This window comes from Bos taurus, chromosome 14 (genome assembly GCF_002263795.3).
Source record: "Bos taurus isolate L1 Dominette 01449 registration number 42190680 breed Hereford chromosome 14, ARS-UCD2.0, whole genome shotgun sequence".
In the NCBI taxonomy this organism is placed as follows: Eukaryota; Metazoa; Chordata; class Mammalia; order Artiodactyla; family Bovidae; genus Bos; species Bos taurus.
Genome location: NC_037341.1, coordinates 64554738 through 64581927, shown reverse-complemented (window position 1 = coordinate 64581927; position 27190 = coordinate 64554738). Strand labels below are relative to the sequence as shown.

Sequence of the window (27190 nt, the reverse complement as noted above, 5' to 3'; positions counted from 1 at the left end):
CAATTTTAAACCAGTCTGTTGTTCTATATCTGGTTCTAACTCTTGCTTCTTGACCTACACACAGGCTTCTCAACAGGCAGGTAAGGTGGTCTGTTATTCCCATTTCTTTCAGAATTTTTCACAGTTTGTTGTGATCCACCTGCTGCAGTAGGCAGTCAAGTAGTTGCCACACAGAACGTATCATGCAGAAAGCCTCCAGTGTTTGCCATCATCTGTTTAGCCTTTTATAGAACAGTTTTGTTGACCTCTTGATCTAAACATTTAACTTGATGACAAGCCTTCATAAGACATTTCAGGCTTGCTTTTGGTTCTAAACTATTTGTATTTTTTTTTTTTTTCAGTTATTCTGTGATCCCAACTGGCTTCTTCCCAATTATTAAAGATTACTGTCTCTGTCAGAAAAGGAAATGGCAACCCACTCCAGTATTCTTGCTGAGAAAATCCCATGGACAAAGGAGCCTGGTGGCTTGTAGTTCATGAGGTTGCAAAGAGTCAGACATGACTGAATGAGCACACTCTGCACTATAGTTTTTCTTATTACAAAGGGCTGTTAAGAACAATTATCAATAATTACTGTATTCTTAACTCTTTTAGTTTTAAAAACAGTCTTATAGCAGAGTATCACTGTACAAGTATTTGGTTTGTAAGCATTGCTTATTTGTCAGGTTACATGCTTTCAAACCTGTGACACAACCAAGTAACTAACATGGGAATCAATGTAAATAAGTGAATGAGCTCCCTGGGTTCTAGAATCCTACACTCCCAGCTCTGTAGCTTTTGATTGAGAACCTTAGCAAGTTGTTCAACCCTTCATTTTCCTCATCTGTAAAATGGGTATACTCTTCTAACTTAATTACCATTCAGATTGAATAAAATAATGAAAATATTGGCACACAGTATGCACTTTAAAATATAAACTCTCTTCCTAAAATGTAAAGTAAAAAATCAAGTCCTATATTTATATATACTTTAGAATTTTGAAGAGCTAGAGTAGTCTTATTCCTTATTCCTCCTTATTCCACATCTTCCGAATTTGTTACCAGTAAGAGTATTGAGGCTCAGATTAGTTATGTTACTTCAACTCAAGGTGACAAAACTAGTTTGCAACTGAATTTAGGTTAGAATTAAGTCCTCCTGAGTCCAGCTAGTCTGTTTCTTGGTTCTCTGTTCTTTGCAGCCAATTAAGCTGACTGTGCTCTTTTCCCCATGGGGGCCCAGTGTGCAGTGGCTGCAGACAGGAGCCTCCTGGGTAGTGTATGCAACCTGTTACCTGTATATGTTGCCCTAAGGGACCTTGGAAACAACTCTTTCTAGTGGGCATTCATGAGTGGCCTGCTGTCCCCAGTCTATCCCTGGGTTGGGAAGATCCCCTGGAGAAGGAAATGGCAACTACTCCAGTACCCTTGCCTGGAAAATCTCATGGACAAAGGAGCCTGGTAGGCTACAGTCCATGGGGTTGCAATGACTCGGATACGACTGAGAAACTTCACTTTCAGGTCAGAGTCCCAATTACTGTTCTTTACAATAGACCATGTACATTTGACTATTCCATACAGTGAGTGAAATACCTGAACAATTAGAGCTGAGACTAGAACACTATAGTGAGTTTACGGTTCGTAGCCTCATTAAAAGAAAACCATAAAATAGTAAAGTTGCCCTTGGTCCAAGTTAGTTTTGACTCAGAAGTTCTTAATATATTTTTATTATTTGTCTTTGTGGAAAATATTATATTGAAAGATGTCATATTACACACCTGCATTTGCTTGAAACTTGGTAGCTTGATAAATTGATAAGATAACTGGGTCATATGTTAAGTTTTTTGAAAAACCAACCCAAACATAGATCCTAATAAAAGAATGTTACACATTTCCTTTTAAAGGCTGAAAAAGTATTTCTCAGGACTCTTAAATTACCATATTCTGATACCAAGGGAAAATAAAATCTGGACTTAGAGTCTTGTTTGTACTTAGAGGGTTTTCCGGACAGGAAGGCAGTCTTGATACAATGCAGTAAGCCAGAATACCAGTGGGGCATTACAGGTGAAAAATCTGCAGCTGTACCCCTTCACCACGATGTATTACAACTGTACGCTGGAATATTTCCTGTACAGAAATGGGGTTTGGTTAACTTTGTTTCCCAAGAGTAGATCACATTAAAATGTTATAAAATCATGATTTCCTGCATTTGAATACTTGTGGTTTCTCAACTGGTTCCAATATTTTAAGGTTTTTTTTTTTTTTGTATGACTTCTATTAGTTGAAGATGTATAGAAGCTTTTCTTTTCCTTCTTCAAAATCAACTAAATAGCAGATACATATAAAAACTGGTATTATAAGCTAAAAAATTTTTATATTACATATGTATTTGTATTTTATGTCATTATTAAATGATAGGTTTATACGTTGAAGTAGAAGCACAAAAAACTGACATACCATTATCAGGATACATTTTATTTTTAACGCAATTTTATTTTAATTAACTATTGAAAAGTATCTCTACTCAGGTGCTTTTGTTTTGTGTAATGAATATGTTTGTCTTCTTATGAATAATTGATTGTAGAAATATTCTTCATGTTTAAAAGGACAGTTAAGTCCAGTAATAATCATAAATAGAAACCACTTCTGTTTCTATAGAGGCAAAGCTGGTTTTTTAGCTTGCTATGGTTTTAATGTTTATATTGCTATTTATTTATCCTAATTTCTGTAATATATAAAAATTATTCTAATTTATGTAATAATACAGTGTATTATATATCATCTCTTTCAATCACCCATCAATCCACTATTTTTCTTTTCTTTTTCTCTTTTTTTTTTGGTTGTGGTTCAATCCACTGTTTTATGCTTTGACCTCACATTCTGTATAAACTATCCACTTACCTACTCTCTAGTCATCAATTTAAGTCTCTTTAATCTATCTGCCTCTGATTTTTCTAGTGCATTCCACACTGGGGAATATATTTGGTCTTTTCACCAAATATATTGACCTTATGATAAATGTAGTGTATCTTTTTACTTGCTTAATGAGATAAGATAACTTTCTGTTAAAAAAACAAGGGTTTCACAACAATTAACTGTTTCAAAAGTTATCAACTAGGAATGTTTCAGTTTGAAAAGCCCTTTTCCCACCCAGGGGTGTAGGTCAGAAAGAAAGTAATGCTCAAAATTCTCCAAGCCAGGCTTCAGCAATACATGAACCATGAACTTCCAGATGTTCAAGCTGGTTTTAGAAAAGGCAGAGGAGCCAGAGATCAAATTGCCAACAGCCGCTGAATCATGGAAAAAGCAAGAGAGTTCCAGAAAAACATCTATTTCAAAGCCTTTGACTGTGTGGATCACAATAAACTGGAAAATTCTGAAAGAGATGGGAATACCAGACCACCTGACCTGCCTCTTGAGAAACCTGTATGCAGGTCAGGAAGCAACAGTTAGAACTGGACATGGAACAACAGACTGGTTCCAAATAGGAAAAGGAGTATGTCAAGCTTGTACATTGTAACACTGCTTATTTAACTTCTATGCAGAGTACATCATGAGAAATGCTGGGCTGGAAGAAGCACAAGCTGGAATCAAGATTACCAGGAAAAATATCAATAACCTCAGATGACACCACCCTTATGGCAGAAAGTGAAGAGGAACCAAAAAGCCTCTTGATGAAAGAGGAGAGTGAAAAAGTTGGTTTAAAGCCCAACATTCAGAAAACGAAGATCATGGCATCTGGTCCCATCACTTCATGGGAAATAGATGGGGAAACAGTGGAAACAGTGTCAGAATTTATTTTCTTGGGCTCCAAAATCACTGCAGATGGTGACTGCAGCCATGAAATTAAAAGATGCTTACTCCTTGGAAGGAAAGTTATGACCAACCTAGACAGCATATTCAAAAGCAGAGACATTACTTTGCCAACAAAGGTTCGTCTAGTCAAGGCTATGGTTTTTCCAGTGGTCATGTATGGATGTGAGAGTTGAACTGTGAAGAAAGCTGACCGCCGAAGAATTGATGTTTTTGAACTGTGGTGTTGGAAAAGACTCTTGAGAGTCCCTTGGACTGCAAGGAGATCCAACCAGTCCATTCTAAAGCAGATCAGTCCTGGGTGTTCTTTGGAAGGAATGATGCTAAAGCTGAAACTCCAGTACTTTGGCCACCTCATGCGAAGAGTTGACTCATTGGACAAGACTCTGATGCTGGGAGGGATAGGGGGCAGGAGAAGAAGCGGACGACAGAGGATGAGATGGGTGGATGGCATCATCGACTCGATGGACATGAGTTTGGGCGAACTCCGGGAGTTGGTGATGGACAGGGAGTCCTGGCGTGTTGCGATTCATGGGGTCACAAAAAATCGGACGCGACTGAGCGACTGAACTGAAATGAACTGATACTTGAGGCAGTAGATAGCAGAAAACTTGTAAGCTGAACAAAAGGCTCAACAGGAAGAACCAGGGGATGAGATGTCCATACAGACTTCAAAAGTTCCAGCAGATTCCTGGGAAACTAGGAGGATTTGTCCAAGCTCAGGTCTATGCACTTAACCCAGGCTCTGCACATGCCAAGAATGACCTAAGAAGGCCTGTGCTCTCACCTCTGGATGACCTTAAGGCTCTGTATAAGCAGGAAAGGAAGGTCAAGGCAGAGTTGAAGGCATTCCTTAACAGGCACACACACCCACTTGGAGGAGATTAGATGTGCTTATTGTTTCCAGGCCTTTAAGGAAGTCTCTGTCTAATCATTAACTGATCATTAAGCTCACCAAGTAGAGATTTCAGTGGCCACATGACAAAAAGACTTTTTAGAATTAATTCATAAATGTTGGTAACAACAAAATGAGTACAAATAATGACAAGCCCTGGAGGAAGAGAATCTGATTTCCACAGTTGCCATTATTTATTAATAATATAATAATAGTAAAATAGTTAATAATATTCATTGATATAAAATTTTCTATCATTTAAAATGCCCAGTTTCCAACAAAGAAGTATGCACTCTGCAAAGAAACAAGAAAGTATGCCCCATATACAGAGGAAGAAAACAATCAGTAGTAACTGTCCCTCAGATGCCCAAATATCGTCCTTACTAGACAAAGACTTGAACTGTCTATTTTGAGCATGTTCAAAAAAGCTTAAAGAAAGCCTTGTATAAAGGACTAAAGAGAAATATGAGAATGATGTCTCCCAAAATAGAGAGTATCAATTTTAAAATAAAAGATAGAAATTGTAAATAAAAAAATGAAATCCCAGAATTGAAAAGTGTAAGTGAAACGAAAAGTTTGCTGGAGGGGCTCAATAACAAGATTTGAGCAGGCAGAAGAAAGAAGCAGTAAGTTTAAAGATAAGTCCACTGAGGTGATTGAGTGTAGAGAACAGAAAGAAAAAAGGATGAAAACAAATGACCAGAGCCTTAGAGACTGTGGAATACCATCAAGTTTATCAATATGTGTATGATGGGAGGCCTGGAAGGAAAAGAGAAAGGAGAATAAAGACTGTTTGAAAATCTAATGGCCAAACACTTCCCAAATTTAATTTAAAACATGAGTCTACACATCCAGGAAATTTAGTAAACTTAGACAAACTCAAAGATTTCTGTACCAAACAAACCTTGACTGCAACTGAAGAGAAGTGACTTATCACATATAAGGAATCTCACTAAGATTAACAGCTGATTTCTCATCAGCAACCGTGAGACCAGAGGAAGAGGGATAACATATTCAAAGTGCTGAAAGTAAAAGACGGCTAAAGAGAAAATGATTGCCGAATTAAGTAACTATAAACAACTTGGATAAATTGTAAGGGTCAAAATGTATTCTGCATTCAGATTTCTTTCTAAGAATCCACTGTAAAGAAACTGCAACTGGAAATTGTAAATGATTCATTATAGGGTCTGTTTTTCTTCTTTAACCTAAAGGTAATTAGTTTAAAGAGCAAAGGATTTATAGGCAAAAGGTCTGCCACTGACTAAGTGTATAACCTTGAACATATTACCTAACTTCTCTAAGCTACAGTTCACTTATCTGTAAAATGGGAATAATGTATTCCTCGCTAAGATAATATACAAAAAGAAAAACCTTTGTAAATTGTAAAAGGTTATTTTTCTACTACATCTTCCATCAGTATTTTTATTACTGGGGCTTCTGTGGTAGCTCAGACAGTAAAGAATCTGCTCACAATGTGGGAGACCTAAGTTTGATCCCTGGGTTGGGAAGATCCCCTGGAGAAGGAAATGGTAACCTACTTCAGAATTCTTACCTGGAAAATTCCATGGATGGAGGAGCCTGGAGGGCTACAGTCCATGGGGTCACAGAATTGGACATGACTGAGTGACTAACATACTACCAAAATTGTGAGTAATGATGGGAAAAGCAAACTGTTTTAGCCCTATTATGCTTTCCTGTTAATTGGTATCCCAGGAAATCTGGATATGTGGTGGAAGGAATGATTAAGATAGTATCCTCTGTTGTAACCAAGCCTTAATAACTTACTCCTGAATGGCAGCTCCAGCTTTGTGCTCACTAACCAGCCCTACACAGTCAGCTAAGCTCTCTATCTTGTTGTAAGATAATGGAAAGGACAGTTGAATCAGATTGATAGATTACTTCACTTGCTAATACTACCATCTCTTTAATATGTACATAATTACAGGGAATGCACTTCCTCTGTATCCTTTTCTTAGGTTGACTGGTGGCACTGAGTGGGCAAAGGGACAATGAATGGCCCAGCTTTAGCAACCCCTGGACAAAGAATTCAGAACTGTTTATCTACGAGGACAGATGGGTAGTTGCTACACTGCTGATAGTCCTGGCAGTACTATTAAGTAATAAAAAACAAATTAAGTGCCAAAATATTCTTTGTACCAAAAATATTTTTAAATGGCCAACACACATGCAAATCTTCCCAAGTTAGCCATCAAATGGAAACAAATCGTGGAATCATATTTTAAATGCAAGAATACATGTGCTTTTACCAACTGGCAGATATACAACCTAAAATATATTTCTATGCAAAGACCACATATGCTTAGAGTACAGTTTATTATGTATGGCTGGCTAATTTTTTAGGTCCTGTCAAATAATGGATAGGAAAACAAAATGTAATAAAAATATATATAATCTTGACAGTCATTTGAAATGTACCATGTGTTACATATGCAATGTTTTCCAGTGAAACCAATTTACTCGTTCCCACTTCCCATGACTCAGTACTAGATATTTAGGCTCTCTAAACTATTTTTTGGCAACCAAACGTTCTTGGAATAGTCATCTTTCCTTCAAGTTATTCAGTGCAAGCATTAATAATAAATCCTCAGTTTTGATATGTAACTAAAGATCATTCACATCATCTCTTTCAAAGCTAAAAGTACAAAATAAAGCTGTTTTAAATAGATCACACAAAATAGACCACAGATTTATTCCTGAGAATAGTTGTTGTTTAGTCACTAAGTTGTGTCCAACTCTTTTGCAACCCTATGGACTGTATACCCTTCCAGACTCTTCTGTCCATGGGAATTTCCAGGCAAGAATATAAGAGTGGGTTGCCATTTCCTTCTCCAGGAGATCTTCTCAACCCAGGCATCGAACCCGCATCCCCTGCATTGGCAGGCAGATTCTTTACCCCTGAGCCACCAGGGAATAATTGCTGCCATATGAAGCACAGTGTGACCACATTAGATTTTTAGTTTAATTATGTTACTTCTAACCTGGAGATTAGCAGTGTCTACTTCCAGCTGAATGGTAAAGGAAGATGAGTAAGCAAATGAAAAGTTTGGTAAAATTGGATGTGATCACAAAATAATTTGAAAGGAGAGCTCAATATATAAAATAAGACCTTTTTAGAGTAGAAAACTGTAAACAAAAAAAAAATTGTTGTTTTTTCAGCACCTATCTTCATTTGTAAATTTTAAAATTATTTATTGAACATATACCATGTGCAGACTCTGTGCCGTGAGTTTATTGGAGAAATAGCTAGAGTTCATTAAGAACACACAGAATGCAACCAGGCCTCAGGAAGGAGCAATAGGCTACTCCTGAAGTCGTAACCATTGTCCCTACCTCCTAAATGAGATCTCACTTCCAACACATGCCTCACTTCTCTCTTTCCTACTCACTCCCTGAACTGAGATTTCTCCCCCACTTGTCTGGATTCTTGTCTTGTCAAGAATCCCTTAAAAGAAATGGAGTAGCCATCATAGTCAACAAAAGAGTCCGAAATGCAGTACTTGGATGCAGTCTCAAAAATGACAGAGTGATCTCTGTTCTTTTCCAAGGCAAACCATTCAGTATCACGGTAATCCAAGTCTGTGCTGAAGAAGCTGAAGTTGAACAGTTCTATGAAGACCTACAAGACCTTCTAGAATTAACACCCAAAAAAGATGTCCTTTTTGTTACAGGGGACTGGAATGCAAAAGTAGGAAGTCAGGAAACACCTGGAGTAACAGACAAATTTGGCCGTGGAGTACAGAATGAAGCAGGGCAAAATAGAGTTCTGCCAAGAGAACGCACTGCTCATAGCAAATCCCTCTTCCAAAAACATAAGGACATCACCAGATGGCCAACACTGAAATCAGATTGATTATATTATTTGCAGCCAAAGATAGAGAAACTCTATACAGTCAGCAAAAACAAGACTGGGAGCTGACTCTGAAACAGATCATGAACTCATTATTGCCAAATTCAAACTTAAAGAAAGTAGGGAAAACCACTAGATCATTCAGGTATGACCTAAATCAAATCCCTAACAATTATACAGTGGAAATGAGAAATAGATTTAAGGGACTAGATCTGATGGAGTGCCTGATGAATTATGAGCAGAGGTTCATGACATTGTACAGGAGAGAGGGAGCAAGACCATCCCCAAGATAAAGAAATGGAAAAAAGCAAAATGGCTGTCTGAGGAGGCCTTACAAATAGCTGTGAAAAGAAGAGAAGCAAAAAGCAAAGGAGAAAAGGAAAGATATACCCATTTGAATGCAGAGTTCCAAAGAATAGCAAGGAAAGTTAAGAAAGCCTTCCTCAGTGATCAGTGCAGAGAAATAGAGGAAAACAATAGAATGGGAAAGACTAGAGATCTCTTCAAGAAAATTAGAGATACCAGGGGAATATTTCATGCAAAGATGGGCTCAATAAAGGACAGAAATGGTACGGACCTAATAGAAGCAGAAGATACTAAGAAGAGGTGGCAAGAATACACAGAAGAACTGTACAAAAAAGATCTTCATGACCCAGATAATCACAATGGTGTGATCAGTCACCTAGAGCCAGACATCCTGGAATGTGAAGTCAAGTGGGCCTTAGGAAGGATCACTACAAACAAAGCTAGTAGAGGTGATGGAATTCCAGTTGAGCTATTTCAAATCCTGAAAGATGATGCTGTGAAAGTGCTGCACTCAATATGTCAGCAAATTTGGAAACCTCAGCAGTGGCCACAGAACTGGAAAAGGTCAGTTTTCATTCCAATCCCTAAGAAAGGCAATGCCAAAGAACGCTCAAACTACTGCATAATTGCACTCATTTCACATGCTAGTAAAGTAATGCTCAAAAATTCTCCAAGCCAGGCTTCAACAATACATGAACCATGAACTTCCAGATGTTCAAGCTGGTTTTAGAAAAGGCAGAGGAGCCAGAGATCAAATTGCCAACATCTGCTGGATCATGGAAAAAGCAAGAGAGTTCCAGAAAAAACATCTATTTCTGCTTTATTGACTATGCCAAAGCCTTTGACTGTGTGGATCACAGTAAACTGTGGAAAATTCTGAAAGAGATGGGAATACCAGACCACCTGACCTGCCTCTTGAGAAATCTGTATGCAGATCAGGAAGCAACAGTTAGAACTGGACATGGAACAACAGACTGGTTCCAAATAGGAAAAGGAGTCTGTCAAGGCTGTATATTGTCACCCTGCTTATTTAACTTCTATGCAGAGTACATCATGAGAAACGCTGGGCTGGAAGAATCACAAGCTGGAATCAAGATTGCTGAGAGAAATATCAATAACCTCAGATATGCAGATGACACCACCCTTATGGCAGAAAGTGAAGAGGAACTAAAGAGAATCTTGATGAAAGTGAAAGAGGAGAGTGAAAAAGTTGTCTAAAAGCTCAACATTCAGAAAATGAAGATCATGGCATCTGGTCCCATCACTTCATGGCAAATAAATGGAGAAACAGTGGAAACAGTGGCAGACTAATTTGGGGGCCTCCAAAATCACTGCTTTTGAACTGTGGTGTTGGAGAAGACTCTTGAGAGTCCCTTGGACTGCAAGGAGATCCAACCAGTCCATTCTGAAGGAGATCAGTCCTGGGTGTTCATTGGAAGGACTGATGCTAAAGCTGAAACTCCACTACTTTGGCCACCTCATGCGAAGAGTTGACTCATTGGACAAGACTCTGATGCTGGGAGGGATTGGGGGCAGGAAGAGAAGGGGATGACAGAGGAGGAGATGGCTGGATGGCATCACCGACTCGATGGACATGAGTTTGAGTTAACTCTGGGAGTTGGTGATGGACAGGGAGGCCTGGCGTGCTGCGATTCATGGGGTCACAAAGAATCGGACACAACTGAGCAACTGAACTGCACTGAAAATCACTGTGAATGGTGACTGCAGCCATGAAATAAAAAGACACTTACTCCTTGGAAGGAAAGTTATGACCAACCTCGATAGCATATTAAAAAGCAGAGACATTACTTTGCCAACCACAGTCCGTCTAGTCAAGCTATAGTTTTTCCAGTGGTCATGTATGGATGTGAGAGTTGGACTATAAAGAAAGCTGAGTGCCGAAGAATTGATGCTTTTGAACTGTGGTGTTGGAGAAGACTCTTGAGAGTCCTTTGGACTGCAAGGAGATCCAACCAGTCCATCCTAAAGGAGATCAGTCCTGAGTATTCATTGGAAGGACTGATGTTAAAGCTGAAACTCCAATACTTTGGCCACCTGATGCAAAGAGCTAACTCATTTGAAAAAACCCTGATGCTATGAAAGATTGAAGGCAAGACGATAAGAGGAGCACAGAGGATGAGATCGTTGGATGGCATCACCGCCTCAGTGAACATGAGTTTGGGTAAACTCCAGGAGTTGGTGATAGACAGGGAGGCCTGACGTGCTGCAATCCATGGGGTCGCAAAGAGTCAGACATGACTGAGCTGCTGAACTGAACTGACTGTCTGGAGACTGATTTGTATCCCTTTTTTCCTGCTCTTCCCAAACCACCTCCTTCCTCTGCTTCCCAGACTTTTCCATTGAGCCCTTTGCAACACTTGCTCAATGACTAGTGAACTTTCATAAACCTCGGCCTCATCTTCACGAATTTCCTCTCCTCCTCCTTTAATGAAATTCTGCTGTCCTCTGGGACTCTGTACACCACTGTAACCCCCTGATGTGTAAGCGGTTTATTCTCCCACATCACTTTTGCCTCGGGCTCAGGAGATAAAGTGATCTGCTGTTCACCTGTGCCACATGCCTGCACTCTTATCCCCTCCTGTAAAAACCTCCTTCTTCTTGGATACTTGTGGCACCAAATTGTATCCTCCTCACCCCTCTCTGTTGTAGCCACCTGCTAACTATTTGGTCATTCTCCCTCATCCTCAGAAGTCTTCAGCCCGTGGTGTCTGGCCTTTTTCTTCACAGCTGTCAGCATCCATGTAAAAGACCCAGCCAGACCCCAGCTTGAGCTCCTCACTCTAGTGCTCTCCTCTTCTGCTCCATCTAAGTACTCACTCCCACACACCAGCCCTGGAACTTGTCAACATCCCAAACTGCCCCTCCTCCTAAATCATTCATTCCAGCATCCTAATCTTACTAGCAATCTTTCCGTCTCTCCAGTCTGCTCGCTTGGCAAACCCCACTACCATCATTCATTAAACTTTAATGTATAGAAACTTAACAGTCTCTGCTTTCTCGCTATCCATCAGCTTGCTCTGTTCTCACATCTCTTTCTAAACAGTTTATATTCTTAATTCATCATTTAAAACACCTTCTTGAGAATAAGTACTATAAGCTTCTTTGCTGTCTTTCCATTGCATTCTCTTGATGAAAGGTTAAGGCTGGTTGAATCTACAGCTATGTATCAACATAGTTAACTCCCTCTCCTTCATTCTAGAAGAGCCAACTCCGTACTCAGGATTTCCACTTAGATGGCTCATTGGTGCCTCCAACTCAGCTTGTCCAAAAATGAACTTAGGTTCTCCCCTCCTCCACCCAATACGTACCACAAACCTACTCCCCAACAGGATACATCAGTCTTACTTATACCAGTAAATGACATCAGCACCCATACAGTTGCTTGGTCCAGAAACCTGGTAGTCATCCTTAACTCTTCCCTCTCCAGTATCTAATCAGTCAGCAAGTTTTTATGTCTCAAGAATCTCCCACATTCACCAACCATACCATAAGCCTTCTAGTTTGTAGCATAGACCACTGTCCTAACCTCTTATTATCTGTTCATGTTCTTGCTTACCTCATTCTCTTCTAACACATTCTCTACACAGTATCCAGAAGCTTTTAAAAATATAAATTTGACTTTAAGCATTGTTCCTTCAAAGTTACCTCATAGGCATTAAGATAAAGTCCAGAATCCTTATCATGGACTAAAATAATTTTGTTTTTATTACTTACTTTTCACCAATGCGGGAACTAAGACTTGGAGTCATTAAATAAGGTGCTCAAGGTCTCAGAGTGGTGATTAAGGGTTGTGGCCAGAATTTTATCCAATGAAATACCAAGATTTTTTTTCTTTTTATGATGAAGAAATTTAAAAAATGACGATTATATTTATATGGTTTATAAATTTGTGGCTCAATATGTATTTTAGTAGACAGTTGACTAAAATTACCTTTAAAATGTTTAATTGTACTGAGTATTGTTGTCAGCTTTTCTTTTGAGGTTTTCAAGACAAAAATGTTCTTAAAATGGTGGAAAGGATTCATATATGACTTTTGTAAATGTACTTATAGACACACAATTTTAAATATTTTCAACAGAGTTTCATTTGGAAGTTTCATTTATTAATACCCCTTTATTAACCAAGGAAAATCCTGACGAACACACAACACATATTTTAGGATGTGTGTCTATAGAAGTTCTCTACTGTTTTCTAATTTTGAGAGTAGCCTGGAATGTTGCGATTGAAGTATATAACCACAGAGCCAGCCTCACACAAAATTGTGAACAAAATAAAATTTTTCTTTGGCTTTCTTCCAAATCTCTCTTTGTGAACTTTCGCAGTTTCTCTTTCCCCAAGCCCCAGTGTGCTGCAGCTCCCTTTCGTTCCCCTTGAACTACCTGATGGCTTCCCAGGATGGGTGCCGGCTGGGTTTGCCTTTTATTATGGATCTATTCCAACTCCCTCCTGTACATCAAAACTTAGTAGTGCTTTTCTCTTGATGTCTCACTCTGCTTTCCAGTGCGACAGCCAATTCTCATAAGCTATTATGCGTTAATTTTAATGGGGAACTTCTGGAGACAGTACCAGAAACAAGTCTTTTCTCCATCCCATTTGTATATAACCTTACTATCAAGAAGATGATTTTTGAACTTTACGTTCTGTTAATTTACTACTAATAAAAAAACAATAAGTATGTTAAATGTTTTTTCTAAACTCATTTGCCCTCTCCCAGGAGATTCTTATGTGTCTCACCTCACTTCCCACATCTTATCCATAACTGATAAAGGACTGACTTACTGGCAGTCTAGAAAGGGGTTCAGCAAGGAGATATTCCTTTATCTCTCAAATAATAGCCATCATTCAGGAACACATCTTAATAAATATGCAGCAGAAAACCATATTGAACTATGATTACAAGCTTCCTGAACATCCAGATTCAAGGTTTATTCTTTCCACAAGTCCAACCCATTGTTGAGAAATCTAACAAGCAGGACTCTTATTCACAACCTACCTGATTCTTTTAACAATGCCCAAGCTTCTAAGTTTTGATGTATAGGAGAGAGTTGGAATAGATCCATAAAAAAGAAGTGTTCTTTGCGCATGAGAAGGATAAATACTTAGTAACTAACATTTCTTAAGCTTTTATTGTGTGCTATTAAATAGAATGTTTGTCTCTTTTAATCCTCACAACAATTCATGAGCCAGTTCTGTTATTATCCTCTTTTTAGGGATACGAGTACTGATGTTAGGAAAATTAATTAGCCCAATAACCCATAGCTAATGGAGCTAGGAATTGAATCCCATTAGATGTAACTCCAAAGTTTGTGCTTTAATCTTCTATACTTCTCTGTGGGGAATTTTTAGTGTGCCAGAGATGGACTGAATCACTCAGAATGTGTTTATTCGTTCGTTCATTCATGAATTATTCATTCATTTATTCAGCAGCATTTTTTGAACATTCACTGTATACAGTTTTCCAGGTGCTGTGAAAATCTAAAGCTTAGCCAAATGGAAATCATTCCCTCAAAGAATGTGTCTATCAGGGAAAATGTCATGTATAGAAATAACTGTAACATGAGGTGTATAGTGATAAGAGCTATGAAACAGATTCCCATTTTAAAAAACTATTGGAATTCAGAAAAGGGAAAGCATTTCTCCATCTGGGAGGTGAAAAGGCTCAAAGAAAGGTGGTATTTCATTTGGACCCTGATAAATGGGAAAGATTTAAACATTAGACAATGAGAAACCAAAGATGCTATAGATATTTCAGACTGAGAGACAATATAGGAACAAAGACCCAGCGAGAAGAAAGTTAGAAAAATATGTGTGTCTTGGAAAGCAAGAAGGAGAATTTCAAGAAATGGTGACTGAAAGTAGAATTTATTGATATGTCACTTGTCCTTATCACCAACCAAAATATGCTGCATTTCATCACTCTGTTAGCCTCTTAGACATATCCATTTTGTGCCCCTTTCTTCCATTTAGCTCCTCTCCATACATGGATGCTCAAGTCACTGTTTAAGGAAAAGAAACTATTATAGATGACAGTAGAATTTATTCCCAAAGATTAAGAATTGCTTTATTTAAGAAAGAAAGATTAAGGAGAAGTCTATTCATTCAGAAAGCATCTACTAAATATACTGTTATGTCCCCCAAACTCTTAGATGCTAATAGGTTTTAAAAGAATATGCAATTTTTGCTTCAAGGATCACAGGGTCAGCTAAAGGAGACACACACAAATAAGGAATTGCAAAGTATAATGACCTCTGTGGTAGAAGAGTGTGGTAGATATGGAAGTGACACAAGAAAGGTAGAGATCAGCTCTGAGAATGGTCATAATTAGGAAATTCCTTGTTCGTTTTAATGGTTGTACAGATTCCATTCTATAGACCTACATGTTATATTTAATCTCATATTGGCAGATATTTTAATGTTTCCACTTTCTTATTCATATAGTACTGAAGTAAATCCACACACATACACACATCCTTGCATTGGAATATCTGTAAAACAAATCCTTAGATGTGTCCTTCCAAGCGTTTAATATATATTGCCAAATTATTCTCCAAAGATACTGGGTAGAAATGCTTTTTTTTTCCTACACCTATACAGAAATTAGAACTGTCGTTTCAAACTGCCACGTTAATAAATAAAAATATTACATTATTGCTTTAATTTGAATTTCTATAAGTATTAATGAAGTTGAGTATCTTTTCATGTTTACTGACTGGTTATATCTTTTCTTCTGTGGATTAATTACTGTCCACATCTGGGATTTTACCTTATCCAGACTAATAGCCTGTTAATGTTTTATGAATGCTTACAGAAGATATTAGACTTTGGTCAGAAACAAAGAATATCATTGCTTATGGCACAGCAGACAGCATGAACATCATCTTTGTATTGGTTCCTCTTGCCCCCATGTCCCACAGGGGCCATGCAGAAAGGCCCCCAGGGTTTTCTCAGCATGCAGTAGATAAATGGCACAGCATGGAACCTGGACCTTGTCAAATCCACCCATTTTAGAGCAAGTCTGCTCTTTGTCCTGGAAAGAAACTTTACCTCATCGCTCAAGGATGCTTTCTACAAACACAACCTGAGAAACGGCCCCAGTTAATAGCTTTCAGGGCCTCGCATCCTTTGCGGTAACCTGGCAAGAATATGCAGGGACATTCAGGGCCTCTTCCAACAACTGCCTTTGCTTACTTTTCTATATGCTTACTTATCACTTTCTCATTGGTTTATAAGAGTTCTCTGCTATCACAACAGGGACCCTAGATCTGTCATTAAATATTACCTGTTTTTATCCTAGTTTGCTTTTTACTAATTTTGATGTTAACGGTTGTGAGGTTTGTTTGTCTTACCATCCTTGGGTTTCATGCCACACACAGAAAAGTTTACCCTATTATGATATAAATATTAACTGATTTTTTTCCCTTATGCTCTCAGTTTTTAGCCTTTAAAGTCTTAACATTTTGATCCTTTTGGAACTTACTTTGATATAGGAATCATGTAGGGACTCACTTTGTTTTACCAGGCTAACCAGTCCTTGCAACCTCATTTTCGGTCTCTCCCCTACTTGTTTGAAATAGTACCTTCATTATATACTAAAATTTATCTGTACTTATATTTTATTATTCTTGTTTCTATTCTTCTATTTGTATGTTGCTACTCCAACCTTATCTTTAGCTTTAGTAAGTATAGCTTTGTAACACATTTAACATCTGGTAGAATTAATTCCCCATTCTTTCTCCTTTATTTAAAAACTTTCTTGACTGTTTTCACATATTATTATTGAATGGGCCTTTTAAAATAAAGTAGGTAAACAGGATGAATATAACTGAAAAGAAATCCTAAATTACTGTCCTTTTTACTTATTTCCCCTTTTAAATTGTAACTTTTATGAAGATTTGATTTGCATGTCAACAAATACAAAAGCATAGTTTCTCTTTGCAACTTCTAAAATCTTCTTTCTTTTAATATAGATTCCTTGTAGTTTGGAATACTGGGATGAACTCCAGAAGGTTTTTGTTACATTTCGAGAATTTAGTCTGTCTGAAAGCAAAGTTTGTGAACTGCAATTGCCAGATATCAATCTTGTGAACGACCAGAAGAAACTGGTATCCTCGGATCTTTGGAGAATTGTCTTGAACAGCAGCCAAAATGGAGCTGATGACCAAAGGTAACTCTGAAAAAAGTGAAAAATGAAATAGTGGTGTTGTACTAGGAAATCATAGTCAAATCATCTTGTCTGGTGGCCCCTCATTTAGCTGTATCTCAGCTCTCTAGCAGCTGCATCTGTCGGAACTATGCATGAGAACCAGGAAGCGAAGTAGAAGCTGATGTTTCAAAGTCTGTGTATTAAAATTCCTGTTTTACTGTGAGCTCTCTCAGAGTGCTTATTCCTTAGATATAAAAGGAAAAGAGAGCAAAAGGCAAACTACAAAGATCCAGTTATCCTGAACTAAAAACTGTAGACGAAAAGAGCCATACACACTTCAGTAGAGTCTTAATGACAGTCATCAGTATATGTAAATGGTTAACCATGGGGCATTAAAAGAGAGTTTAAGTAAATAATTGTCTCCTTCTGAAAAGATAAATTTTGGAAATATTTCCTTCTTACATGGTTTTAAAAGAAAAAAAACCTTTAAAAGACAGACCTCCAGACATTAGGAAAACTTGGCTAACCAAAATAATTTATACTCAAAGGATTTCAGATAGCCAGAGCTTTATGCAGCTCTTGAATCTATCTGTCTGTAATGTATCTTGAAAGCTATAGACTTCAGGTATTCTGAATCATGTCCCTAGAACTTCCTATTCCACACCTCCTGCAGGATATCTGGTTAGTGACAAAACAGAGACAAATTGTTCCCACTTTCAGTGTTTGCTTGCTTAATACATCCACTAAATTAGAGAAAAAATGGCTTCAGCAATGTGTTCTTCAGCACTCCTTCTAGATTACATATCTGTTCTATCTTTCTGTTATGCTCTCATAATGACAAGAAAAAGACACTGAATCACCATAAGTGGAACAGTTTCTTGGGTCATGTGGTATGTGTGCTGTGGACCCATATTGATGTTGCTGCCCATCGCTTTCAATGTCCTACCTTTGAATTCTCCTGACAGATTCGCTTTAGCATCATCTTATTCCTTATATATAATCCCTCCCTCCCTTTCTTTCCCAAGCACCATTTTGACACTAACAGAGAGAAAAAAAATCCACTATTCCAACACCTTGCAGCTGAACTGTTTTCTCTTTTTTTTTACCTTTATTTTTGCCATCATTGTATGCCTTTACAGGGTCATAATCATAGCATACCATTTTGTATTCTGATTCCTATTTTATATTATAGATAGTTGTAAATACTTTCTCTTTTGTAATTAGTAATAATATGTGTTCCTTGAAGAACATTTGGGAAATAAAGAAAATAATACCATTACCCATCATATTCACACAATACAAACCTCTGTTCGCATTTTAGTCTGTAGCCTCACAGTCTTTTTTTCATTAATTACTTTGTTTGCTTAATAATAATATGTCTTATACTTTACATACTCTATTTCTAGGTCATGTGGGCTCTTTAAAAATAATTACCTTCCTAGTATATTACCTACTAAAGTACGACTGGTGAAAATATGCTAGAGGAGTGGGGTGTTGATTTTACATATATGAAATGCAGCTGTGAAAAGAACACCCATCCTGTGAGGAGTTAGCAGGTGGATAGAAAGATTGCCTCTTCTAAGCATAAATTACCTAGTTAGAAACCAGGAAATCTCAGAAAACAGAGCTATCGGTAATGAAATTGATTTAAAAACAAACCACTGTTTTATTATTAGTATCAAGTTACACATCATTTCTTGATTCTAATAATGAAAGAATACATTTTCATCAATTTAACAGGTTAAGTCCTTTGAATCTGAAACATTCATAAAAATCTAGCAGTGCAGAAATGTGGAATCTTTAGGGAATGGAAATTTATGCAGTCAAATTTAGACAATTTTTCACCAGGCTTTTGACATTGTAATCACAGGTCTTTTGTCCTCACCTGGGATTTTTCATCTTGCCTAATATTTCATAATTGATCTTGCTTTAAATTGCTTGACATAAATTTTTCAGGTAGAAATTTATATTAGTGAAATTAAATTTAAAGAGCTGGTTTAAAAGTCAACATAATAAAACACCAGCATTCAGACATTTTTCAAAAAGGACAGTAAATAAATTTCATCCAGTTTCTTGAAGGAAAACATCAGTGCTTTGGTAATATTCAACATTTTATGTAGAGATAAAACTGCTATAATTAGATCCAATATATTCTGTCATGAGAGATCTAAAACTGAGCGAAAACCTGACACTTTCATGATTAGAATTTGTCTTATCTTAAGTAATATTTATGGTTTGAGATGGATATGCATCAGACCATTGTACATTACTAGAAGAAAGTTCATAAAAATAAGTTCCATGAAGCTTAATCTAAAAAAAAAAAAAAAAAAAAAAAAGGCATCCTGCCCACAATTGTCAAAAAGTGCGGCAGTGTAGGACACTTGGTGATAGCGGCATCACCGTGTGTGTAAATAGAAGTGCTGTTTATTGGAGAATTCCAAGTCAGGAGACCTGGGTTTACCGTGTGTATGTAAATAGAAGTGCTGTTTATTGGAGAATTCCAAGTCAGGAGACCTGGGTTTACCATGTGTGTGTAAATAGAAGCGCTGTTTATTGGAGAATTCCAAGTCAGGAGACCTGGGTTTACCGTGTGTGTGTAAATAGAAGCGCTGTTTATTGGAGAATTCCAAGTCAGGAGACCTGGGTTTACGTCCTGGCTCCATCCCCAACTAGCTCTTTGGCCTCAAGAACCTGATTTGTGAGCTGAACGCTTAGGAAGGGGTAGGAGCTAACCAGTCTGAAGGGTGACAGGTAGCCTTCAGTACTTAGGACTGAAGGAAAAAGATTCAGTCTCTTAAACCTTGGTCTGTGTATCCCATACAGGCATATACTCTTTAATTCGGTCCCCATGTATTTGTAATACTTATTTTCTACTGTCTTTAATTAATGGTTTGCTTGGTCATATGAAAATGAAGATTGGGTAATGGTCAGTCTTAGTTTCCACAATAGTACTGACCTTTATGAGACTTCTATTTGTGGTGCACTGGACTGAAACAGCAGATACAGTCTTTAAGGCCTGACCTGGAGGATACCTGGTAGCTCAGATGGTAAAGAATCTTCCTGCTATGCAGGGTTCGATTCCTGGGTTGGGAAGATCCCCTGGAGGAGGGCGTGGAAACCCACTCCAGTATTCTTGCCTGTGAAATCCTATGGACAGAGGAGCCTGGCAGACTACAGTCCTTGCAGTCACAAAGAGTCAGACACAACTGAGCAACTAACACTTTCAGGATAGCCATTTTAGCTATTTATTTTGAATCTCATCATGTATATATTTGCCCATCCCCATTACCCACTGCTGAAGTTTAAATAAACCCCTTTTACTAGTCAGGTCCTGACAAGAAACAGCCAGCACACTCAAACAGATTACTTGAGGAGAGTTTAATGTAAAGACTGTTTCCAAAGTGTTGGCAAGGTTAAAGGATAGGACAGTAACCTGAGGCTAGAAACCATGAGGAACCATCCCATTCTTAGTCCTGGAAGAGCCAGATGATCCAGCCATTACTGAAACTAACCCAGAACACGTGATTGTAGCTGTTTTTGTAGCAGCAATGTGAGGAAATGTGACTAAGAAGGAGCCAGGGGGATGGAGGCCGTCCCCCTAGTCTCTTCCCATCTTCTGATCTCCTGTGGGCACCTTCCACTGGCTGAACCATCCAACCCTTTGTCCAGGAAGATTCCACACACTGCAAAGCAACTAAGCCTGTGTACAACTACCGAGCCCACATGTTGCAACTGCTGAAAGCCATGCGCCTAGAGCTTGCGCTCTGCAATAAGAGAAGTCACCACAGTAAGAAGCCCGTGCACTGCGGCTAGAGAGCAGCCCCCACTCACCCCAACTAGAGAAAGCCTGTGCACACCTACAAAGACCCAGTACAACCAAAATTAATACAACAAATAATTTTTTAAAAATCTTAAAAAAAAAAAAAAAAAAGACATGCTGAGAACAAAGTGGCTCGTTGATAGAGTCAGGGGCAGAGAATAGGACAGGGAAGGGTAGAAAGTGGATTTCGAGAGCAAACACGATGGCCAGCAAGCACATGCTGTATTTGGAATTTATGGTTTCTTACCCAGTGATGGACCTGGAAGGAAAGATGAGAAATGAGCTGGTGGACCCAGGTCTCAGGCTTTGGACTATTCTGCTAGGTTCTCTGAGTTCAGTATCAACCAGATGTCTTCGGATGGACCAAAACAACTTTGTGCTTGGTTTCACCCTCCTACTTTCACCCCACATGGCTAACTCTGGAAGTATATGACTACATAAAAGATAAGTTTCAGGCAGTTGTTGTGTTACACAACAATAACTGTGAAGATCTAGGTATATATACCCAGTTAATTTTATAACAAGGTGTTTGATGATAATGCTAAACTCTGTACCAAACCACTTTTCCTGCCTCCAGGAAACCTGTATGGAGGTCAAGAAGCAACAGTTAGATCTGAATATGGAACAACAGGTTCAGTTAGATCTGAATTTGGAACAACTGGTTCCAAATAGGAAAAGGAGTACGTCAAGGCTGTATATTGTCACCCTGTTTATTTAACTTATATGCAGAGTACATCACATGAAATACCAGACTGGAATCAATCACAAGCTGGAATCAAGATTGCTGGAAGAAATATCAGTAACCTCAGATATGCAGATGATACCACCCTATGGCAGAAAGCGAAGATGAACTAAAGAGCCCCTTGATGAAAATGAAAGAGAAGAGTGAAAAAGCTGGCTTAAAACTCAACATTCAGAAAACTAAATCATGGCATCCAGTCCCATCACTTCATGGCATATAGATGAATAAATAATGGAAATAGTGAAAGACTTTATTTTCTTGGGCTCCAAAATCACTGCGGATGGTGACTGCAGCCATGAAATTAAAAGACACTTGCTTCTTAGAAGAAAAGCTATGCCAAACCTAAACAGCATACTAAAAAGCAGAGACATTACTTTGCTGACAGAGGTCCCTACAGTCATAGCTTTGGTTTTCCCAGTAGTCATGTAGGGATGTGAGACTTGGATCATAAAGAAGGCTGAGCGCCAAAGAATTGATGCTTTTGAACTGTGGTACTGGAGGAGACTCTTGAGAGTCCCTTGGACAGCAAGGAGATCAAAGCAGTCAATCCTAAAGGAAAGCAACCTTGAATATTTATTGGAAGGACTGATGCTGAAGTTGAAGCTCCAATACTTTGGCCACCTGATACAAAGAGCCAACTTACTGGAAAAGACCCTGATGCTGAGGAAAGATAGAAGGCAGGAGGATAAGGGGATGACAGAGGAGATGATTGGATGGCATCACCGACTCAATGGATATAAGTTTGAGCAAGCTCTGGGAGACGGTGAATGACAGGGAAGCCCGGCATGCTGCAGTCCATGGGGTCGCAAAGAGTCAGACACAACTGAGTGAGTGAACAACAACAAAAACTCTGTTCACCTGTACCAAGTCTTTGGTGTTTTTCCTGAATATTACATGGTCACTTTCTCACAATGTTAAAACATGTGAGAGTAGATTGCTAACAAGAACTGTTTGTCTCCACCCCAAAAATGCAGGTTCATAGAGGAAGGCATCCTGGAAAGAGAAGTGGCTTAAAGAGTCTATCTTCATGCAATGAACATCAAAACTCCGTTGAGTTTTTAGAGTACAAATAATAATAGTATTTTTCTCCCACTCCCTGAAGATCCTATAAAAGATGTCACTGTCAGCTCATATTCAATGTACTTTGAGACAGTGGTCCATAACTTTGTGTGTGTGTGTGAGAGAGAGAGAGATGCTCTTCATTTCCTCAGCCTTCTTTCTTACATGTAAAGGTAGTCCAGGAGTCAGAGAAAGAACGTTGTGATGGCAAAGTCCCTGGATCATTTCCTTTCTTCTCGCTGTTGGACTTTCCACCAGAAGATCACTGGGACCACTAGATAACCATTCCCCTCCATTTGGCTGCTTAGAGTTGTACTTTTAGATGTATCTAAATTTGCTGGGTGGAGAAGGAAATGGCAGCCCACTCCGGTATTCTTGCCTGGAGAATCCTATGGACAGAGGAGCCTGGCAGGCTACAGCCCATAGGGTTGCAAAGAGTCAGTCACAACTGAGTGTCTGTGCATAAATTTCCTGGGTACCATTTTTTTAACCTTTTGACTTTCATAAACCATTCAGACAATAATCTTGGTCAGAAGTGCTTTGCCACTTATTTCTGCTCCCACAATGATGTAATCCAGGATATCCAAAAAGTTCTTTCCTAGGACTAAATGTGAGATTTTGTCTTCTGCCCCTTGGGTAAGGAATGCTTGTATTCTTCCCCAATTATCTTTTTGAATCCTTTTACTGTTTCCTTTTAGTTAGTAATGAAACTCAATGTAACAACTCCTTACCCCTCCGCCAGGGAGTTGGACTTTGCCAGGCAGTCCTTCTTCCCATCTTTTTAAAGCTACATATGTAGTTTTAATCCATTAGTGGGTCATGGAATCAACATAGCAGGTTGCAGGTGAAATTTTTTAACCATTTCTTAAAAATTGAAGTATAGTTAATTCATAGTGTTGTATCAGTTTCAGATATATAGCAAAATGCTTGAGATATATTCTTTTTCAGATTCTTTTCCATCATAGTTGGTAACAAGCTATTGATTAGTTCTCTGTGCTGTACAGTAGGTCCTTGTTTATCTATTTTATATATAGTAGTTTGTATCAGCTAATCCCAAACTCCTAATTTATCCCTTTCTCATGACATTCCCCCCACTATCTCCTTTGGTGACCCTAAGTTTGTTTTCTATTTCTGTAAGTCTGTTTCTGTTTTGTAAGTTAAATTCATTTGTATCACTTTTTTAGATTCCACATATAAGCAATATCATACAGTATTTGTCTGACTTCTTTCACTTAATATGATAATCTCTAGCTCCATCCATGTTGTATAGAATCTCAGTTTGGGAAGATGAAAAAATTCTGAAGGTGGATGCTGTTGATAATTGCACAGCAATGTGAACATACTTAATGCCGCTGAACTGTAAACTGTTAAATGGTTAAAACAGTGAAATTCACATTATGTACATTTTACCACAACTTAAAAAAATCAGAGAGTATCATATTTGGAGTAATCCCCCCTCCCATTTTATGTGTGCACTAGGTTACAGCAGAAGTGTATTTCTTATTTTGGGTCTGAATTAAGACATTTTCCCCCAGAAAGACAGTTCTAAGGAGTAGAGAGAACACGGTGTGGCAGGCGCACACGTTGTCCCGTCCTCTCTCGTCCACTCAGCGCTCTCCCGGAATGGACAGGGCAGTGTTTTGCAGTAGGCAAGAGAGAGTTAAGGTGAACCAGTGTCGAGAGTAGTGCTGCGCTGGGATGAATGACAGCATGATATTACGAGTTCTCTCGAGAAGGGGTAGGCTACCCACTCCAGTATTCTTGGGCTTCCCTCATGGCTCAGCTGTAGAGAATCCGCCTGCAATGTGGGAGACCTGGGTTCCATCCCTGGGTTGGTAAGATCTCCTGGAGAAGGGAACAGCTACCCACTCTAGTATGTAGTCCATGGGGTCATAAAGAGTTGGACAGGACTGAGTGACTTTCACTTTCACTTGGGAACTGAGGGTAATCACTAACAATTAACATTAAACTAAGTAGACAGTATGGTACCCTATTTTCCAATCAGGAAAAGGGGGATAGGTTTTTTTTCCTATTATGGAGTGATAGACCGTATGCCAAGCAATTTGTATGTAGTACTTCCTTTAATACTCAAAAAGCAAGTCCAATTACTATACTCACTTTATAGATAAGAAAACTGAGATTTAGCAAGGTGAAATGATTTGCCCACGATTACAATATAAGTGGTGGGGCTTCCCTGGTGACTCAGATGGTAAAGAATCTGCCTGCAATGTGGGAGACCCAGGTTCAATCCCTGGTTGGGAAGATCCCCTGGAGAAAGGAATGACAACCCGCTCCAGTATTCTTGCCTGGAGAATTACATGGACAGAAGAGCCTGGTGAACTACAGCCCATGGGGTCACAAAGACTCCTGCACAACTGAGCAGCCAACACTTTCACTTTCACAATTTAAGTGGTAGCAGTTCAAGCATTTTCATCTAGGTTTTCTTACATCAGTCTCTGCTTAATCTCTATGCTGTATGATAAAACTCTTATTACCAAGGCTTTTTCAGTCAAGTCAGATCATTGTTGGATACCTGCAGAGCTATTGTTGATGGATACCTGGAGTGACATCCAGGAGTGAATTTTTAAGGATTATGCTTGGGTCCCTGCAGTGCCTATGGATCAATCAAGATTCAGACTTACTAAAACACTCCTTGTTTAAAGGAATTGATTCCCGTCCATGGATCACCTGCTGCTGCTAACTCGCTTCAGTCGTATCCGACTCTGTGCGACCCCATAGACGGCAGCCCACCAGGCTCCCCCGTCTCTGGGATTCTCCAGGCAAGAACACTGGAGTGGGTTGCCATTTCCTTCTCCAATGCATGAAAGTGAAAAGGGAAAGTGAAGTCGCTCAGTCGTTTCCAACTCCTAGCGACCCCATGGACTGCAGCCTACCAGGCCCCTCCGTCCATGGGATTTTCCAGGCAAGAGTACTGGAGTGGGGTGCCATTGCCTTCTCCTAGGACAGCCTATAAGTTTCTTTGGCTAAACTGAAGGTATGGATATGTAAAACTCCTGCCATACTTTCTACTTTTTAGAATATTTCCTCTGTTTTAAAAATTAGAATTTCCGTTAGGAACTAATTGATTATTTGAACTATTAAATCTTGAGTTCTGTGTATTACTATTTGAGAGGTTTTGCTCCTTGGAGCCATTTTTGCTTTTCTATTTCTAATTATTACACATCTCATAAGTTATGTTTTACCTTTTGATATCTGGATCAGATCAAACTCCATCATAATTAAGGAAATGAAGCTGCTATAAGTGTCCCTAGCACCGTCACTGTTCTCATCTTTGACTGTTTAGCTTTATTATACATAGATATTTTTAATCCTTATGTAAGAGGTAACCATACAGATGCTACTTTTATAGTGTATGTGTGTTCATGAGTGCTAAGTCGTTTCAGTCATGTCTGATTCTGTGTGACCCTATGAACTGCAGCCTACCAGGCTCCTCTGTCCATGGGGATTCTCCAGGCAAGAATACTGGAGTGGGTTGCCATTTCCTTCTCCAAGGGATCTTCCTGACCCTGGATTTCCAGGGGATCTGCCTGACCCTGACCCAGGATCAAACCCGCATCTCTTATGTCTCTTGCATTGTCAGGCATGTTCTTTACCACTAGCGCCACCTGGGAAGCCATTTATAGTGTATTCAGTTCAGTTCAGTTGCTCAGTCGTGTCCGACTCTTTGTGACCTCATGAATCACAGCACACCAGGCCTCCCTGTCCATCACCAACTTCCGGAGTTCATTCAAACTCAAGTCCATTGAGTCGGTGATGCCATCCAGCCATCACAACTTCTGTCATCCCCTTCTCCTCCTGCCCCAATCCCCCCCAGCATCAGAGTCTTTTCCAATGAGTCAACTCTTCACATGAGGTGGCCAAAGTACTGGAGTTTCAGCTTCAGCATCATTCCTTCCAAAGAACACCCAGGACTGATCTGCTTTAGGATGGACTGGTTGGATCTCCTTGCAGTCCAAGGGACTCTCAAGAGTCTTCTCCAACACCACAGTTCAAAAGCATCAATTCTTCTGCGCTCAGCTTTCTTCACAGTCCAACTCTCACATCCATACATGACCACAGGAAAAACCATAGCCTTGACTAGACGGACTTTTGTTGGCAAAGTAATGTCTCTGCTTTTTAATATGCTATCCAGGTTTGTCATAACTTTCCTTCCAAGGAGTAAGCGTCTTTTAATTTCATGGTTGCAGTCACCATCTGCAGTGATTTGGGAGCCCCCAAAAATAAAGTCTGACACTGTTTCCACTGTTCCCCATCTATTTCCCATGAGGTGATGGGACCAGATGCCATGATCTTAGTTTTCTGATTAGTGATGATCAAATTAAGGTGAACATCAAAAAACTTCAAATTTATTGATTCAAAATATAAAGCATATTCATATTACATGTGCCATATTTTATGTTTAAGACATTTTAATTTTATTATAACTCAAGTTTTTAAATATAGATTAGTAACATTTTAGAAGGATTTCAAGATTGAAAGAGTACTGACTGCTTGAATATATATGTTAGGAGTTGCTATAAGACCTA

At 38.9% G+C, this 27190-nt stretch overlaps 1 protein-coding gene and 1 non-coding gene across 16 annotated transcripts in view; both read left to right on the top strand.

Moving 5' to 3' along the window:
- VPS13B (vacuolar protein sorting 13 homolog B) overlaps positions 1-27190 on the top strand; it is an 806276-nt gene that overhangs the window by 677641 nt on the left and 101445 nt on the right. For all 15 annotated transcript variants that reach the window (XM_059874347.1, XM_059874354.1, XM_005215634.5 and 12 more), the window contains one exon: positions 16847-17043. In XM_059874347.1, the coding sequence (XP_059730330.1) occupies positions 16847-17043 (197 nt within the window). The remainder of the gene's footprint in view (positions 1-16846; positions 17044-27190) is intronic.
- Positions 1172-1306, top strand: LOC112449666 (small nucleolar RNA SNORA70). Its single transcript, XR_003038262.1, has one exon. It is a non-coding gene; the product is annotated as a small nucleolar RNA SNORA70 (small nucleolar RNA).